The sequence below is a fragment of the Clupea harengus genome, chromosome 13 (assembly GCF_900700415.2).
Source record: "Clupea harengus chromosome 13, Ch_v2.0.2, whole genome shotgun sequence".
NCBI lineage: Eukaryota > Metazoa > Chordata > Actinopteri > Clupeiformes > Clupeidae > Clupea > Clupea harengus.
In genome coordinates this window covers 22,763,693-22,776,528 of record NC_045164.1, presented here as the reverse complement: position 1 = coordinate 22,776,528, position 12,836 = coordinate 22,763,693, and the positions used below count along the sequence as shown (strand labels likewise).

At 41.3% G+C, this 12,836-nt stretch overlaps 1 protein-coding gene across 1 annotated transcript; it reads left to right on the top strand.

The window, feature by feature from the left end:
* The first annotated feature begins 3,509 nt into the window (after window positions 1-3,509).
* Window positions 3,510-9,224, top strand: otx1 (orthodenticle homeobox 1). The gene is made up of 4 exons (XM_012819922.3): window positions 3,510-3,878; window positions 5,620-5,809; window positions 6,275-6,426; window positions 7,320-9,224. Exons 2-4 carry the CDS (start codon window positions 5,713-5,715, stop codon window positions 8,076-8,078), a joined length of 1,008 nt encoding a protein of 335 aa, XP_012675376.1. The 5' UTR covers window positions 3,510-3,878; window positions 5,620-5,712; the 3' UTR covers window positions 8,079-9,224.
* The last annotated feature ends 3,612 nt before the right edge of the window (window positions 9,225-12,836 follow it).

Below are 12,836 nucleotides of genomic sequence, written 5' to 3'. Positions count from 1 at the left end.
AATTCCCTAGCGCTTTATGGCTATTTATAAATTAGTATTTGCATTTTGTTTTGTTTGAGGTCGATGGTGAGTAGCCGCTCCTCTGAGGCAGATTAGGCCGAATCACTTTGTACAGAACATCTGTTTTCTCTCGCATATTTTTCACGCCGCGACGAGAGGGGCTGAAGCAAAGAGACGCCTCTTGACTGACTGCCGAATACCCATCGTCGCAGCCTCGCATCCACGATTAAACATGCCCAATAAGTTTTGACAGCTGACGTCCTCCCTGGCCTTTCTAATACTTTCAAATTAATTTGCTGATCGCTTCTCTGCTTGGGCCCGACTGTACATCCATATGATGTCCCCCTAAGGCGCTTTTGTTTTTGTTTTTTATTATTCCGCAGTTATCGCGGATGACTATAATCTCCTGAATGGAGCGCACTAAATGGCGCTCACAAACGATTACACCCTGGTGAAGGGCATTTGTTTGTTGCCTTAACTAATCATATAGTTTCAGACAGATAGTGGGGAGAATATGATTGGGATATTTTGTATGCATTACAACATCAGCATAGTCTGTGTAATCTAAATGAAATTAACTTTCCCTTGTCCAGAAAAAAAACGTAGCAGTCTGTATTTCTTTTCACTTCGAAAACTATTATTATTGTAGGATAGTAGGTAGCTTAATGTAAGGTGTATTTCAAAAATGTTTAATCTCTGTTATTTCACATCACATAAAATTCAGAGATAAACAAATGTACCGTTAAAGGTAGAATGGCCTGTTTTAAGAGCCGCAAATTATCTTCACCGTTTAGCCTACTTCCTAAAACATTTGATTAATATGTTTCAGTTATTCCATGTGAGATTTGGATTCATTATTGAGATAATTATAGCCTATTATAAGCGTTTACCTAATTAAAGGAAATTGTGGTTAAATCACAAAAATAACTGTGAACGGGTGGCGTATTGTTACTTAAAAGTCAATAGGATAAATACATTAAATAAAGTAAATTATTACTTGAACTATAACTAATAACATTAAGTTTAATGTAGAGAATTCCGGTCTCTTACCTGAAGATCTTTCCACCCATCTATTCCAAGCGATCTGCGTACATTATATTAAATCTAAACGTTAAAAAGGAAGTTTACAGCATTAGATCACTGCAGGAATAATATGCGCTTTTCGGTGTCGCTGGGTGAAAAAGAGCTAGTTCTTCGCCATCTCGTCACAGAGCAATGTGGATCCATGTGAGCGGATGGGTGATCTCCTGGCCCCGGTTGTGGATGTGCGCACTTTGAAGTCCGTGGCCTCACCTCGCAGGTGTTGATCAGTAGGATTTCACCAAAGCCTCGACCATCGAACCTCCTTCCCGCTTGTTAAAATGTACCAAGGGAAAACACGGGCGATCCTCCTTGCACGGGGCTCTTACAATATCGTATTTTATGCATCATCCCTTTAATAAGCGCCGACAACATTCGCGACCTGCTCCAATCTTGCCGGCTAGAGACCAAACTTTTCCCCCTCCTCTCTTTGCCTCCCCTAATCCCGAGCTTTACGAGCTCAGCATTAAGAAAATTCGACTGCAATTTGGGATTAGACAAAATACTCTTATTACAAAAGGTTCCTGCAACTTGATAGCTTGATACTTGTTCTGGGGTTTATCGCAGCGCCTTAACTACGTCAGAGCTTTTTAAAAACATGAAATCTTGGGAATTGTCAGAATAATGCTGCTCTTTTGTGTTTTAAAAGAGACGCTTTGTTAAGGACTCATGCAGAATTTTACTGTGGACATTATGATTTGAGAACATGGAGAATCTACTATCCTCTGTAATATGTTAGGACGATGGGCCTTCCCTGTCATTTGTCGTTATCCTTTTTTTTTTCTTTTTTTTTTTAAGTTTGTAAAACGTTTGATGTGTGCAGGATGCGCTATTGTCCAGGTGCAGGCCTTCGCACAACTTCCAATAACTTTTCTTTACTTCTCTAGCCTCTGCAGTGGCATCTCTGTTCTTCCTAAGAGTACTTTTGTCAATGACTTTAGAGATGTATAGAGGAACGTGTAAATCCGGCCTTTGATTGGGCGGCCCATATAGTAAAAATGTAATTTCGTTCCTACGGCGGTCACTTGCTTTGAACATTAGCTCGCTTTCAGCTCAGGCCTCAATTAGAATGAGTTGATTTTGTGAGATCAACAAAGGGAGCGACCGAAGCCTTATTAAGGTCCTCAGAGCATCTCACCGACCCTTTGAGAAACAGTTAAGGAAACAGTGCGCCCTCCATGATATTCTGTTACCGTATTTTATTGCCATTTCTTTGGGAAAGTGAGGCTTGAAAGGTGCTTTCTTTGATTTTGAGTCGCTGGTTCTCTTCGCGGTGGTTTCATTTATTTTCTGGAACGGCTGAGTTTTTCTCCAATTCTTTTCACATCTCCCCTCCGCGTAGTAAAGGACTGTGTCCCTATTAAACTTTACGCCGACTATTCTGAAATGTAATTCTAAGTGGGGATTAGACTTCCATTAATATTCATGAGATTGGAATACAATAAAAAAAGAAAATAGATAAAAATGGATAATTTAAACTTTCTAGCTATGCAGGCCTATTTTATTTTGTATCGTTTTAAAATCGGGTAAGCCAGCGAACGTGTCATAGATATTTTTAGTTTATAAGTTTAAGAAAAGACCTACCATAAATATGAAAAAAAAAATATTTCGTCTAGTAGCCCAAGTTGCATTAGGCTGACCACGAACTATTCCGATTAACGTCACTGTTGGCCTACCCAAACTCAACCAACATTAGACGCATTGACTTAGCCTACCACTTTAAAAATACTTCGGCCTGTCTTGCTTTGCATGAAAACACGGAAAAGGGCTGTTAGACCACTGTTGATGCTTTACTTATCTCGATGAGTGAACAATCAGAAGACAAAAATCTCTCGCAAATTTAAAAGATTACAGACCCATTGTTTATCAAATAGTAATAGTATAAGCTTATACTGAAACTATCCGTATGACGCCAGCTCATGGTCTATATGCTCTTTTGATTTATCGTAACAGCTTAAATAATACTTTAAAATGCAATAGGCCTACGATGTCTTTACCTTTTCATTCCCACTAGTTTTCCACAAATCCTCTGTTTAAAGCACGCAGATGATGGCAGAACCAGTCTACTTTTTATTGGCTGCACACACTCCGAAGCACTCATCTGCCCCAATCAATCCAGTTTTAACAAACACATGAATTTGTTCTTCATAATACCTTTTGTTTTGGCTGAACATTAAGCGTATACGCGTTGATGACCCAAGCAGGCTTATAAATCCATGCTTATTTTCAAATGCTTATGAGTTTTCAATATTTTGTGGTTTTAAAAAAATCTGTCCGACCATGCAGGTTTGTGTTGCCCTCAGTCAAACTGGAGTGGGAATATTTTGCTTCTACGCGCTCGGAATGGCTATCTCTGCTGTCTGTCAAACGGAGGAGGAGAGAGGATTGGTTCCAATGGGCGGATCTGCAGTTGTCCTACGCTCATAGAGGGGCAGGATAGGGAGAAGGTGATCAATCTCCACCCGTCTACATTTGCAATCACCTTAACACAGTGACAGACACAACCGACCAGCCCAAGCAAATGAGTTTTATTTGGTTTTAAAGCCCGGAAACATTCGCTGACTAGGCTGCAACAGAGAAATACAACGACTGAGCACGTGTGCCATATCAACAAATTTTGCATGCGTGCGTTTTAACGCCCGTTTCAGAGTTCGTCTGTTTATTTGAGTTCGAGCTGCTCAAGTTCTCCGGTGTTGCTGTCGTCCTTACTCCATTGGTGGATACTTTTTAATCGTTAAGCCTTTTGATCAGCCTTCACCTGAGGAGGAAAGGAGGGTGTGGAGGGACAGATAAAACAGGTAAGGAAATATTTTAAACGCATCTAAGTCGTTTCAAATGTTCACGATTACTTGCATTATTTAGTTGGAGCTGACTTGCGTTTAAAGGCGGAAATCGGAATCCAGGCTGCATGGCGATGAGCCATATAACCTCGGATAGAAGCTTTGATCGTTTTGTTTCTCCTCAGAAACTCTCTTGGCCCAGAAGTTAAAATGTGTATTTTAACTTGTGTCCTTCTTTTGACTTCATTGGGTCTTATTATGAGAAGACCATAATGCATTTAATTTGGATCGTTACTAATAGCCTCAGAACCGTTCAGAATAGGTGAAATAAAATGAAAAACGGTGTAAATGTAATGTTAATAGGCCTACAGCATGTGTATTTTAATTTTATATTGTAAACAGCTATTGGACACCATTTGCCCATTTAGAATGTCTACACTACTTAGAGGATAATTGGAGAGGCGTGTTTTGGTTTTAATTTATTTTACTGATAAGGCCGCTGCTTAAACGTTTTCCCTAGAGGTCTAATCTAAATTGGGCTCATTTGCACTGAGATCTCTCGTCTTTTAAAAATCGGTCTTAGGGCTGGAAATGTAGTTAAGGAGATGTCCGAATACACACTCAAGACCTGGTTTGGATTTCTCAGCAAGGGGCAAATGATTCCACCCGCAGAAGAGATACGGAGTTTCCGCCCATTTACAAAATAATTTGATTTATTAGTTTTTGTCTGAAGTTAAAATTGTGCTTAATTAGAGCTGTGACACAATAATTTGTCTCTCACTTCATAAAAAAAAACACAAGTTTTAATGACTCTTTCAAAACACAGGGTAGAGCTTAATATTTTTTCCTCATTGCTTAGAAGAGTGTAGCCTAATGACCCGAACTCGAAATTCTGAAAACATTTGTTAATAGATAAAAGTAGTTTTAAAGTCTGTTGATTCCTCCCATAGGCAATTGTTAATTTTCTAAATGTGTATATATATAAAAATTTAGAAAATATATATGCGCTACTGTAAGGCCTCACTTACGGAAATCTGGCCAATTAAGTTTACATGTTAGTTCTCAAACTCGTCCTGAGACCTATTTAACAATTAGAATGTATATTTCGTCCTTATTTTTAATATTTTGTTTACTGATATCCTCGTTCAACTTAGAAACTTCCATGTTTATGTTTATTAAGTCCGACGGGCTTCAGTGGGTGCGTACCTGAAATTTCTGGAGATTCTGATACCCTCAAAATGATGTATCGAAATTATAGTTTTCATAAATAGTTATTGATCTGTGGCCGCTATATTTACTCAGTGTAAATGCCTTCAGACTGATCTGACAGGAACATGACTGTATTTAGGCTTCTACTGGGCAAAAATAAGATATGATCCCAGTTGTCAATTTTAAGGAGTAATTTTGATCAGCTCCAAATGAATGGTATTTAGATGAGAATTGTAATTTCATTTGGACAATTTTTTTCCATAACTTTTAACTGTGATTTGCCTTTTCAAATATTTTGTGAAATAAATGTAAACCGTTTGCCCACTTCGGTGATTGAATACGTTTTGTAGCTTACATAATGCACATATAAAATCCTTCTCTGGCTAATAATTCCAAACAAATGGTTTGTAATAGTCCACCCATACTACGTGCAGCAGCCTACTGCTCACACAACTTTTTCCATTTTCATTGCAGCCTAGTTTGTTTAGGGGCGTTGCATGTTATGTTATTGTATCAGGATTCTGTAAATTATGGATTTTCTCAATTTTAGTGACGTATTTGGGACGTTTTCTCCGGCAAGCTGCAACATCGGGGCAAATCGAACTATTGGCAAGATCTGGGGGGACCCGTGACTGCCTCTAGCATGATGTCATACCTCAAACAGCCCCCCTACGCCATGAACGGCCTGGGGCTGAGCGGAGCCGCGATGGACCTGCTCCATCCGTCCGTGGGCTACCCATGTAAGTTATCGCTACGCCAAAGTCTAACTCTGTTTTCGATATATTCAGGCTTGTACTGCTTGAACTTGTCTCAAACTCGCGTCACATGAATCCCCACACATGTCTTCATGTAACGTATTATGGCGTAGCCTACATACTTTCTGGAAGTAAATCTGAAATAATTCCTAAAGACGTTTTCATACGCACAGTCAGTGATAAAAGTAATGGATATTTTCCTCACGGTTTAACTTGTGAAATATCACCGCTTAGGCCTAGGCTTCAAAAACATTTAAAATTGTGTCGATGTTGCAAAAGGCCATTCTCTCTTTACTAACTCGCATCACTACCGTCACAAATATAGGGCTGTTGTGGGAAGCCTGTTTTTAAGATATTGTTTTGTTGTTCTTATTTATTTAATGTATGGTACTACTTTGATTTGAATTACTTCTTGATTATTGACGGACGTTTTTCTCTGTGGTGCTTTAGCAACTCCAAGAAAACAACGTCGGGAGCGGACTACATTTACGCGTTCGCAGCTGGACATTCTGGAGGCCCTCTTTGGCAAGACGCGCTACCCCGATATTTTCATGAGAGAAGAGGTGGCGCTGAAAATAAACCTTCCTGAGTCTAGAGTCCAGGTAACTGACTCGCCAAGATTGTCTATTAATCGATGCATGCCTACTTCGTAGGAATTTAACAATAGCACTGGCTTAGCCCAATGAAGCTGTAGGCCAGCGTTACGTGACCCCAAGAACCTGCTCACTGGCCCCCTCTTGTGACTGTAAGAAACATTTCTTTGTGAGTGTTGCTCACACAAGCTCGAAATTAAACTCCTGCTAACTGAATGTTTGGTACGTACTAATCTTAGACTGTGTAAATATCCCTAGAGCACTGTCATTGACCTTCTTATGGATTTCCGGCTTTGTTTCTTTTCTTACAATGAAGTAACATGTGTAATAAATTGCACGAACACGCTCGGAAAGGATTATTCATGTGAGGTGTCATCCAAACAACCAAATTCCTTGCATTGTTAATACACGTTAAGATTTTTTCTAATTGCAACGAGGATGTTTCTGCCACTCCATATTATTTTACTAGGAGAAAATTGGACACTGATTGTTCCACATTATTTTAATGTAGATTTCAAAGCTTGGTAATATTTGAGTGGAAAGTGTTATTTTTGGAAAAGCAATTATACTTTGTCTGAAAATGCGTGTGAAACAAAATGCCTTACACGAGTAGACCCTCTCCAAACGATTGGATTACCCATCTCTGAAGGGAAACTCAATAGCCTGTTATCTCGGTGGCGTCTACATACTATGAAATTAGAGCCAGACCATAGAAAAAAGCCTGGATGCAAATAAATGCTAGTAATGGGAAATGGCTAATAACCACCAATTTCCCACAGTGATGAAGTACAATGGCTGCCTCCCCTGTCCTTCATATGTACATCAAAGGACTGTGACTCTCCCTCCTTTTTTTTAACGAATCATCTAATCTGAAATGTGGCTTCCTCTCTGTTTGGCTTCAGGTTTGGTTTAAGAACCGGCGGGCCAAGTGCAGGCAGCAGCAGCAGAGTGGCAACAGCGCCAAGGCCCGGCCGCCCAAGAAGAAATCGTCCCCCACGCGCGAGAGCACGGGCTCGGAGAGCAGTGGGCAGTTCACCCCTCCGGCCGTGTCCAGCGCCGGGTCTTCGTCCAGCTCTAGCTCGTCCACGGGCGGTGGCGGCGGCACGGGCGCGGGCACCAACACGGGCATCAACAGCACCTCTACCTCCATCAGCACCGTCTCCTCCATCTGGAGCCCGGCCATCTCCCCAGGCTCCGCCCCGGCTCCCCCGGCCACCCTGCCCGAGTCCGTGGCCCCCGCCAACGCCTCCTGCATGCAGCGCTCCGTTTCCAGCACAGCCGGCTCCTCTTACCCCATGTCCTACAACCAGCCGGCCGGCTACAGCCAAGGCTACCCTGCCCCATCCGGCTCCTACTTCAGCGGGGTGGACTGCGGCTCTTACCTGGCCCCTATGCACTCTCACCACCACCCCCACCAACTCAGCCCCATGACCGCCTCCTCCATGTCTGGACACCCCCACCACCACATCAGCCAGTCCTCAGGGCACCACCACCATCACCACCACCACCACCAGCCCTACAGTGGCGCAGGACTGGCCTTCAACTCCTCCGACTGCCTGGATTACAAAGACCAAACGGCCTCCTCGTGGAAACTCAACTTCAATGCCACAGACTGTCTGGACTACAAAGACCAGACTTCCTGGAGATTCCAAGTCTTGTGATTTTATTTTTTTTCCTTCCCCCTCTTTGCCTCCTCTTCTTCTGCCCTCTTGTTTTTCATAGTGTGTTGTTTAAAAAAAAAAAAAAAAGTATATGAACTTATAAAGTTAACAAAATAGTTAGATGTTCACCAACTTTTTTTAAAAGACAAGCCCCTGCCTGGGAAAGAAAACAGTGACATTGGAAGACTATGGACAAGATTAAAATACAAATAAAAAAGTTCCTTTTTACTTTTGTCAATGAAGAATTGTGATACAAAAATGCCCTGGGAAGACCCTGCAAATGCTGGACAGTTTAAAAAAAAAAAAAAAAAAAAATGTTGTTCCGACTAAACTTCAGCAACCACCAGCCCACCTCTTCAATGTGCCCTTCTCTAAGTGATATGGAATACAGTTGTTTTTTTCCCTTCCCTTGCACAGCGACGCTGATGGTTCAGTGGCCTGCTTACCTCCATCCCAGTCCCAAAAGTGTATAGTTTCTGCCGTTTCTTTTTTCTTAAATGGGTTATTTTTAGGACGAAAGAGATTTTTAGTCAGCTGCATAAGGGAGCTGAAATGTGTAAATATGTATTTGGGTCAGTTACAGTGACCACATTTAGTTGGTGTTTACTGGATTTGGAATGGTTCAAGACATTGCAAACGAGTTTTATGTAAATCTTTCCCCACAATATTCCAAAGAAATCAATTCGGCCATTTTCTCTTTTGTTCGTGTAGCAGTTCTTTTTTTTTTTATTCCCCTCTAAAGAGGATTTATTATTTTAAGAAAAGCAAAAGATATATGCTGCAATAATGTATTGAACGAATTGGTCATTGAGCTTAATTTAGACAAGGTAACAGAACGGAATTCATTGCAGAAACAGCATTAATTGTTTTAAAGTGTTATTTTATTGAATGTGCTGTGTGTCATTTTTCTCTGAGACAGCACACCTTCGTATACATTTCTCAAATTTTGCTTTTGTCAAATTTCAACAGTGATACTGGTTAATTTTAACAGCACTTGATTTACTGTTTAATCAAAAGGTACTTTTGATAATATGGATTTAGACCACCGTTTCAAATGCCAGTGAAATTCTGAATGTATTCCAGGCGAGCGCCCTTACAGTCATCATGTCCATAAAATAAAGATCAGTTAACAAAAACTAAACTCTATAATGGATTTTGTGTGGAGTGTTTTTGACGTGCAACACCCACATGCTTGTGAACGCATTACTGAATAGGCTGTGTGTTTTTATTTATTTTTAGTTGCATAGGCCTACTCCAAATAAGTCTACATGTAACGTCACAAACATGATTAAATTAACAAGATTATGAGCCGTGACTTTCTAACCATTTTATTTTGTGTACAGCAGTTTATTATATATATTTCGTTCAGTCGAATAGCGGTTTTGTTCACGTTGATGTGTTCTGGGGAGTTAACAAACTGCTTGTCTTCATTTGGCTTGCACTGCGCGTTCTTGTGAAGGATTCTCACGCTTTCACTCGATGAGGAAGTTAAAAAGGTTAACTCGACCGGATTAAAATTTGGTTGCTAAGCTTATTCTGGTTTCCAGTTTTACGAAGGCACGAGCACAAAATAGCACCTACCTTCTCTATGGAAACACACAAGCACTGCTGAAGGGATGAAAAGAAAATAAGTGAATCTCGCATTTGCGGGAAAAGGACTTTTGAACGAGAAAGACGCTGTTAAATGTTTCCAATATTTGTTGTGCACATTTGATCAGGTCGTAATTGAATGCGAGAGTGTAAAAGTATGATAATTACTTCCCACGCTTAACGCTGCGAGCGAGTTTATCCAAAATAACCTGCAGCAGTATCACCACTTCTGATTCGGTAATTACGTGGGTGGAGTCGGGTTAATGGGTCAAACGTGGAGAGGGAGTACATTAGAGTAAAGCTGCTGTCAGGCATTAGCCCATTAAAACGAAAGAGAGCGAGAGGGAGAGAGGGGGAGAAAAGAAAACAACTCGCTGCGCTTGGCAAGGCTGTTTGGGTTCCTCTGCCGTGCAGGTTTTAACCGTGAACAAAAATCGTCTGTCAGAACTCCTCTTTCATGAGCAGAATTTTGAAACTCATCTATTAGGGGGACAGAGATAAGCGACAGGAAATAATTTAGTATACTCACCAGTCAAACGTTGTTTACATTTATCAGGGACACGAGTAGGGGAGTGAAAGCATTTATGCTGCTATACTCCACAATCACACACCTCAGACATGCATTTTGTAAGGTCACATATCCCTAATTTGTGTGTGAAATTTAAAGGGAATAATAGGACAAGTGCGCGGCATTAATTAACATCAATATGTGTTCGTTGTATGTTAATTATTAACATCTAGCAGCTGAATAAATAGCTCGCCTAAGATAACATTAAACATGTTTGCTTTTGCAGTCCTCGCGATGAGGCTCAGCGGGCCTTCCTCTGCCGCTCCGCGTCTGTACATAAACACCGACGGATTTGTCAAATTTGCATCAAACAAACATTTGCCACCAAGCCTGGGAATAATTTAAGATGCGCACTAGACTCATCTCCACGTGGAACACCTGCCCGGCTCTGAGCATTTACCATTGTCAAGGAATAAGAGAATAGCAGACAATTATAGTATTTCTAAAAGTAGGCTAGCTCAATCTTGAAACTTTGAGGTTTTAACGGTAGAATGTCTATTTCCAATTCCTTGGTTAACATTTCGATAAAATTATGTAAACATGACGAAAACAAAATAACCATTCTTTCACTATATGGATGACAATAATGACTGTTTTACTAACTTCAGGCTACCTTTGAGATTTTTTAACAACCGCCTACAGCTTTACTGTCGAAAGGCCAAACAGTAGGCAGTGCTAATTTTAGGATCCATCGCTTAAAATAAAAATATATTGGCCAACAGATATTTTAATAATAAAAAAAAGCGTATATTGTAGCCTTAAAATGGGTTACTTAGGTCTGTGGGCTATAGCCTATAGGCATAATTAACTTAATTAGATTTCGTTGAACTAAGCTTCCGGTCCATTTGTAGTCTTCTTATGATAGTGCACATGCTACATAGGCTACTATCACCATAGCCCAAACCTGCCCAGGTAGACCAGTTTACGTTGTAGCTGACTATACATTAACTTTCGGGGATTTATTTTAGGCTACCTCCAGCTTCCCTGCTTAGTTAGGAATAATTCAGCCCTCGGTGTCATATTAACAATATCGGTAAAATTAGCAGTAGGCCTATTTCATTCGGGCATTCTTCATTATGCCAAACTGTTCTCTTCTTTTCTTGATAGATTAACACACCATGCCTTTATCGTCGGCGGTTTGAGTGATGAGATAGGATCAAGTTACGATCGTTGTGGAAATTCAACATGCCAAGGCGAACATGTTTTAAGCCACCAGCCTCTACGACGCTCTCCAGCTAGGCTAAGCAAGTCAAACAAGTTTCCAATAAGCATATGTGTTATTCACTGTTTATTTACCATCATCTGAGATTCTATGGGGCTCTGTGAGTCAAGACCTGCGTCAAAAACAACTGAAGAGTTTCGTGTAAGATGCAACCTATGTTTTGTCCTTCAGAAAATCTCTTGAGCAAACAGCTCTGTGGCATATCCCCGTGGTAACCTGTGATTACGTGTTCTTGGTTCTTGGTTTCACTGGAAATGACGGACACTCCTTACCTGCTCTCTCGATTTCATTCAGATGCATTGCCGTGCCAAAAAAAAAAAAAAGCAGGCTAAAATATTAACTTCACCACTGCTAACAGCTGAGTGTGTGCAAGAGTGTATTTGACGTACCCTGATAGGCTACATAAGAAGCTGGTGAGCGGGAAAATACACGAAAGGTAGTGATCCTTAAAACCTTGTCATAAACCCTCAGTGGCAGCCCCGCTCTATCTCACTGTGCGTATAGGAGACACAGCAGACATACTTGTGTGTGTGTGTGTGTGTGTGTGTGTCACGTGGCTGGATTCCCCAGGAATATTCTGCACCATACTAATGCATCTAGCCCATGAGACAGCTTTCAAAGGGATTACCAGCCCAGGCCATTAAATGAAAAATAAGAAAGATGATGAGGGCTGGAGGTTTGCTGAGATGGGGAGATGGGCTGCTATGGCCGGGGTGTCAGCCACACTGACTGCAGGCGCCGCTGTGTTGCTGAAATGCTGAGGAAGGGTAAAGCCAGTCAGGGATTTCTTTATCTTCATTTATAATTGGGTCTTAGTGAGACATGGAGGCAGGAGTGTGACCCAAAGGAGCGGCCAACATGGTAGCTGACATGGTCATGCTGTAGTTGCAACATGGACACATTCTGCCTTCTTTGCAACCGCACATAATTCTCTGGGCTGGGCAGTTTTTAAAAAAAATATTTTTTAGTTTGTGGCCCAGTACACATAAATCCTACCAATAAAATAAGATCCTTTAATTGTGCAAGGATTAGTGTGAGGCTTGTAAACTCAAGAACTGGTGCCTTGGGTATGAATCTGGCAATTCAGCTATGTCCGAAACGCCCCGCGCGCCTGTCGTGCAGTGGAGCCCACATTGTGAACTGTTGACCTCGGGGAGGTCGGCCTGTGCGAGAGGCCTGTTTACTCCGCCAGGCCAATAGAGAGAACCTGTTGGTGTTCTGCCTGCCCAATTGTCCAGGAAATGAACTGTAACAGCCCTTTCTCCTTTGCATGTGTAGATTCGATCAGTTGTCCGCCTGCATCTGAGACCTGCCTGTGCAGAGATGGTCAGATAGCAGGCTGCATGCAGGGACTGACAGAAGCTCAATTCTGAAGAAG

Excerpts from the sequence above, each read along its gene's own strand:
- otx1 (XM_012819922.3), top strand. The coding sequence starts at position 5,713 with ATGATGTCATACCTCAAACAGCCCCCCTACGCCATGAACGGCCTGGGG. Across the intron at positions 5,810-6,274 it reads TCCGTCCGTGGGCTACCCAT|CAACTCCAAGAAAACAACGT; the intron begins GTAAGTTATCGC and ends GTGGTGCTTTAG. Across the intron at positions 6,427-7,319 it reads TTCCTGAGTCTAGAGTCCAG|GTTTGGTTTAAGAACCGGCG; the intron begins GTAACTGACTCG and ends GTTTGGCTTCAG.